The 6,415-nt window shown below is 43.0% G+C and overlaps 1 protein-coding gene across 1 annotated transcript; it reads right to left on the bottom strand.

The window, feature by feature from the left end:
* Nucleotides 1-227: 227 nt before the first annotated feature.
* LOC118404545 (cellular retinoic acid-binding protein 2-like) lies at nt 228-3,585 on the bottom strand. The gene is made up of 5 exons (XM_035803696.1): nt 3,367-3,585; nt 2,851-2,936; nt 1,733-1,899; nt 1,276-1,380; nt 228-773 (listed from the first exon to the last, which is right to left on the bottom strand). The coding sequence occupies exons 2-5, from the start codon at nt 2,921-2,923 to the stop codon at nt 720-722; spliced, it is 399 nt and encodes a 132-aa protein (XP_035659589.1). The 5' UTR covers nt 2,924-2,936; nt 3,367-3,585; the 3' UTR covers nt 228-719.
* Nucleotides 3,586-6,415: the final 2,830 nt, after the last annotated feature.

Raw genomic sequence — 6,415 nt, 5'->3', positions numbered from 1 at the left:
CACACACACACAAACACACTCACCCACCCAAATACACACATACACACACACACACACACACACACACACACACACACACACACACACACACACAAACACACAGAGAAATACAGACACAAGGACACAGATAAACACACGCACACAGATACACACAAAAACATATCTCCATTTTCTCGGAGGTAATTATCAGAAGGACAAAAGTAGCCATGAATTGAACTGAAGTGGATTTTATTTTGCCAAAGTTTCGTGAGAAAACCAGTCACATGATTGTTTACACTGTCAACGAAGCTGTTTCCTGTGTTTCTAGTTGCCATGGTTACTAACGGTTTGTCCGTGAGTCAAACTTGCCTTGGCTATTCTCCAAGCAGAGGTTAGGCTCTTGCTTTTGCCTTGACTGTGACCATTGCTAGTTGCTATAGTTACTGCATGTTAACATTGCTAGTTGCTATGGTTACTGCAGTTGCAAAATGTTCCAGCTGCCACATACACTAGTGTTGCTATTCAAGAGGGTCTGCATTGGGGGTCCTGACATCGCTTTACGCTGACTTCAGAAGAACCCCTTACGTATTATGCTACAATCAAGGTGGGTGGTTAGTTACGTAATGATTTGCTCGTCTTATTCACGAAGTTGCAGAAAATAAAAACAGGAAAATCAGCATGCCGGTAAGTTTACACCCGTTGCCCTGGTGACGGGTGTCCATGGTAACAAGTCTCCATAGTTACTCCCTGGCGAAGATCCTGGTGCAGGTGGTCCCGTTCCCAGCCGTCATCACCTGGCAATCATGGAAACAAAAACAACAGATTTATAGTCTGCTGTGACAAAACGATGTTTGATCAGTAAACTGAGCGAGGAAGACTATATAGAATCTTAATTTTTCTCATTATTACCTCTATGAAAAATGGAGGTCTAGTTTTTGGTGTGTCTGTCTGTCTCTCTGCTGTACCTAGCTATGTGTCTGTCTATCTGCGTGTTTGTGTTTCCGCATATTTGTGGTCAGCATAACATTAGAACATCTGAATGAATTGTAATGTTATTTGGTATGTGGGTATATATTGGAAAGAGGAAGGCCAGGGTCGATGCTGGGCCCCCTGTTATGTGACCTTGGTACTGCAGCAGAACTTCGATTTTCTAAAATCATTTTTACCTGGACATGCTATGGTCTTGATTTTTTTGGCATATAGCTACGGATGTACGGAAGGCGTATTGTATGTTTGGCCCCCTAGCAGCTTGCTTTGGAACTGCAGGGGCATTTTTCATTTCGCAGAAGTACTGACCATGTAGAGCCGGCCGTCTGCGCGGATCTCCCGGTCGGTGGTCATCTTTCCCTTCGGTCCTTCGATTTCAAAATGCAGCTTGCCTCCGACTAAAGTAGGCACGACCTGTGGTGATACATAATATGCAACATAAGATTATTAATTATACATGCGTTTATTGCAAATTATTGCCCAACTGATTGCAAGTGACATATACTACCGACATGTAATATCTGCGTTGGTTGTTATCAAACTTCCTGGCACGTTTGACCAACTGCTGACGTCAAAGATCCGCAAGACCACGTGTTCTTAACTCTCGCGAGTTTACGTTCTGAAGTGATTGGTCAGGAGCGGCGTCAGTGGTTGTTGAAAATTTGATCCATGGTATACCTTTGTGTTGGAAGAAAGTCTAGCATTGTACTAAGAGCAGGGGACGCTAAATATTAACCATTTTAAAGATCAGAAAAATGGTACTGACCTTGACTTTGCCCGAAGGCAACTCGTCCTCAAACTGTCCTCCGAGCTTGAAGCTGATAGTCTTGTTCTGGAGGCCGGTGGTCTTGACCGTGAAACTGTCACCGTCTTGTTGGATCTCGTGACGAGGACTGGCGCTCACCACGATCTTCCGCTTGTCGGCGTCCACGCCTGGATTGGACACAGAGAGTTTTTTTCTTGAATGTAAGTTCATCTGTGACGGTAGTCAACATTATTTACAATTTTACAACTTTCTATCCGACACAAAATAAAGCGCTAATTCCATCAGTCCTCTGATCCTTATCAAGTTGAAATGAGCCAAAGCCTATGTCATACACTCAGACCGGATTTGTGACGTCAGCAAAGCGTCAAAGGTGCCTGGAAGTTGGTATCAACCCCCGTCTCGGTTAGTGGACACTGATGCAAGTGGCCTCATTCACTTCCCATAGCTTTTTTTTCCTATTTTGCTTCGGACAGACGAGGACAATGTGGCACTGCAAGTTTATTAGTAACTTATTTTAACATACACAGTACTGACAGAAGGTAACGGTAATCTTTTCTTTCACCTCCCCGACCGAAGTCAGGTAGCCATTTCAGACAGACGAGGACAATGTGGCACTGCACTCAAGTTTGTAACTTATATCAACAGTGCCACATACACGGTACAGACAGAAGGTAAAGGTAGACTTTTACCTTCCCGGCCGAAGTCAGGTACCAATTTTTGACAGACGAGGACAATGTGGCACTGCACTCAAGGAAGAAACTTATTTTAACAGCGCCACATACACAGGATTGCAAAATTTACTTTTACCTCCCAACCGAAGTCAGGTACCCATTTTTTCCCCATGTAAATGAGGAAGCCTGTGTAGCTTTCAAAAGGCACAACGTTGGGAGCATGGCGGGTATCCAACTCGGGACCTCTAGGATTCCGAGCAGGACGCTCTACCAGTTACGCCACAGACGACGCCACAAACAGACATTTAGTGTGTATTTTACATTTTTTTCTTGGCAAGTAACAACGTAAAGTAAAGTAAATATAAAGTCTAGACAAGAACTGTTATATAGACTGGTTTATGTTATACCTGGGACTTTATGATGTGAAAGAAGTATATTATGACTCACCAAGGGCCTGCAGATATTCGTCGAAATTCTGCGACTCAACTAGCTTCCAGTTTCCGGTGAAGTTAGCAGCCATCTTGGTTGTTGTACTGAAACGGAAAAGAAGGAAAAGTTTAAGAAGAGTTATATTCAATGGCTTCAACTGTAATTACATGTTGTTAAAGCGCTTTTGAAAGAGCAGTGAATTTTTAGAAAAGGCGTGCCCCGGTATCCGTCAGTCCACCGGGACAAATTTGTGGCCAGGCTGAGGTTACATCACTGACGGGCAAAGGTGTACTTGCGACCGTGGCCTAAATGAAATGCGGAGATTCAATTTACAAATCAAGGTTGCTCGCTCTCTGTTTTCACACACACACGCACGCACACATACATACACACAGACACACACACAAACACACACATAGGCACACACACACAGACACACACACACGTACTAACACACACACACACACACACACACACACGAACTGATCATGTTTGCTGTCCTATAAAAATGACATAAAACACTGCATGCCTCACCTTTACTTGACAACGTGTAGTTCCGGTATAGCCCGAGTAACTGTAGTCAGCTGGGATCTGCTTCAGAAGTACCGTAGGTAGAGGGTGGCCCTGTATTTATACGTTACTCCTCTTTTAGAAATCAAACAAGCCTGACAAATACTATAATTAGTTATTACCGAAGTACATTATAAAGTGTGTTGAACCTCTGACTCATCGCGACAAACAATCATGAATTAAAAGGGTGTCGTCAGGTGAAATATGAGTGAACGTACGAACATGACCTTAAGGTTTCGTCCTTTGACCGATGACCGCACGGTCAAAAGCTTCGCATGAACATTACTGGAGCGCTAGCTCGTGGGGGAAGGGTATGCAACTTTACCTTCACGTTTTCTTTTGAAATGTAATGCTGTTCTGACTTTCTCTGTCAAATCTGGCATTACGTTCGTTTCGTAGTGCAACAGGTTTCCTTGCTAGTACTGTTTCAATAGCAGGGCACTTTTGTACGTACATGGAGGGGTTGCTAGCAAGCCCTTCTCCTTGCTCGAGTCACGTCCTCGTTCTAGACACCTCCTCGAACACGGGACTGACCCCCCCCCCCCCGGCCCTTTACGTCGCTTCAAAAATACGGTAACTGTTCTCCCTGTTACCAACTACTTGGCACCAAAAGCTCAACTGTGAGGCTGCTACCATGTTGAACTACAGGGACACGTACACATGTATAGTTTTACGCCTTTCCTTGTTCGCTTTCAAAGAATCTGTCACATCCAGACTTCAACCTTACGGATTATATATGGCCTCCTTCGGTCAATATTGGCCATGGTAAAATCCTAATTGATATCAGCCCTACAGCGTCGACTGTGGCTAAACAGTCCTATACGAGAATGACAGTCTTTGCCACAAAGGGCACATCTGTAAGCTGACTCAGGTCTACGGATTACGTGGACTGTATTGCAAACCGCCTCATGGCGTAACACATTTAGGTTTGTACTAAAGGACACAGGATGCATATCCGGACTGATTTAATTGATCCACTCAAACCTGAAAGCGCACAACGTCGGGGCATACTAGGGACTCCAACCCAGGACCTTGGGCTTTGAGCCAAACACCCTACCGCTACTCTACGCCAAAATATAGGTGTGTGCACACTTAGACAGACTCACAAACATGTTGAGAAGTGTTTTATTTTACAGAGCATAATTAGTTACATTTTCTCTTTCATCTTTGATACATTTTGATGCTGATGATAATTTATTTCTCAAATGCAGCTTTTATTAAAAAAAAGAATGATATTTTTCCGTAACATTTATTGGTAAAAGAAATAATCAATTTTCATAAAAGTAATGCAATCAACAACAACAAAACATCAGAATCAACAAAACATCAGAATATTACAGAACACAAATACAACTAACAACTACCTGTGTATCTTTAACTAAAGATGGGCTAACTTGTATCTTTAAGATAATTTGTTGTAATTAATAACACTTTATATCTAACCTTAAACTTCACAATTCTGAACAGTAAAAACATACTGATTGATTCTTAAATTGTAATCAGACATGGTAGCGTCGTCTGGTTGCCATGGTTACGGTTACCATGGCTACTCGTCCCTGGCAAAGATCCTGACTGCAGTCGTCCCGTTCGGTGCCGACATCGTCTGCAGAAATAAACGGTTCCAACACATTAATAACAACAACGGAGTCTCCTACCGCCTTGAAATATTCAAAGCTTTTGTAATTTTTGTTTCACTTCTGAATGTGTTTTTTCTTTCTTTGAGGTGTCTAAATTCACAAGGTGTAAGCTAAGGCACTAATGCGCTCGAAAAACCACTGAACTCGGTCCAGTTCCATTTTATGTCACCTTGACAACATGTAAAACAACGTGCAATTCAACCAACTGGCTGCAAAATGTTTTTTTTTATTGAAGTGCAATAAACCATTCATTCTTTCTTTCTTTCTTGTACTTTATTCCTCCCTTGGGAGAGCATTGCATAGCTGAAGTATTTACAAAGGGGAAGCCGTGACATTAAACATGTGGTACATAGCAATCCTGTTAAAATAAAATAAATTATATCCTTATACTGTCGTAATTTCGTACTCATATTTACAATCTCTCGGAGGGCAGGTGAACGAACCTGCCAGGGGTATCCCATGCCCCAAACGTCTAGTCTACTGCTGACCATTGGGACATTAAAAAAATCACTCGATCAGATCTATCATACCATAATAACTGTCTCTTCTCGTCTCTATTTCTGTGCATTGTACACATAACTCTCAAGAGTTCTCTAAAGTTCTTTAGAGTTCCACTTTCAAGGTTCAGTGACCCTTTCTGTATCATTCTCTACAACTCCTTGTGACTCTACACAGTTCAGTTCTCCACAGCTCGTATGTTTAACTCACAGTCTAGCTTCTGTCGAGGCTGTGTTGTAGCCTTTGTTGGGGGTAGTTTAAGTCTAGCTCTTTTCAGCTCTTTCTTCTTCTCTCGTCTGTACGTCCTCAGCTCTCGTGTGTTCTATTCTCCTTCCCCGTGCTGCAGTTTTGCCTCTCTTTCCAGGTGGCGTGCTTTAATGCCATGGCTGCTAGAGGGCGGAGCAATCTGGCCGTTGTTGTGATGAAGGCGCTCCACACAGCTGGTTCTACAGCTTCTTCTACTATCTCGGCACCCAGCATGACCTCTGTGAACCTCTCATCTGGTTGCTCGTGCACTTTTGCCATGACTCTTACTCCCAGGGTGTTTGCTATTTCTTCTGCCAGGGTTTGTCGTAAGTGGTCAAAAGTGAAACATCTGGTGAATAGATGACCGACCAAGTCTTCTGTAGCGTTGTGGCAGGTTGGACATGCTTTTACGGTGTGTCTGGTTGGGATGGTACTGAGGAGTATGAGGTTCTTAAGGTCTCTCTGATACTCTGGCTGTTGTCTTGCTAGTGTCCATAGCTTGTGGGGTTTGTTGTTTGTCTGGTGGACTCTGTAGAACCTGTGGCAGTTGGTTTCGGATGCAGTGCTTTCCCTCCCAAAGATGGGCTAACTTGTATCTTTAAGATAATTTGTTGTAATTAATAACACTTTAT

Source organism: Branchiostoma floridae, chromosome 17 (assembly GCF_000003815.2).
Source record: "Branchiostoma floridae strain S238N-H82 chromosome 17, Bfl_VNyyK, whole genome shotgun sequence".
Classification (NCBI taxonomy): domain Eukaryota; kingdom Metazoa; phylum Chordata; class Leptocardii; order Amphioxiformes; family Branchiostomatidae; genus Branchiostoma; species Branchiostoma floridae.
The sequence above is the reverse complement of the archived record's forward strand: the minus strand, read 5'-3'. Positions and strand labels throughout refer to the sequence as shown.

Coding starts and splice junctions, on each gene's coding strand:
- LOC118404545 (XM_035803696.1), bottom strand. CDS start 2,923: ATGGCTGCTAACTTCACCGGAAACTGGAAGCTAGTTGAGTCGCAGAAT. Junction 1,900..2,850: donor CGAATATCTGCAGGCCCTTG/GTGAGTCATAAT, acceptor TGTCCAATCCAG/GCGTGGACGCCGACAAGCGG. Junction 1,381..1,732: donor TGCCTTCGGGCAAAGTCAAG/GTCAGTACCATT, acceptor GTATCACCACAG/GTCGTGCCTACTTTAGTCGG.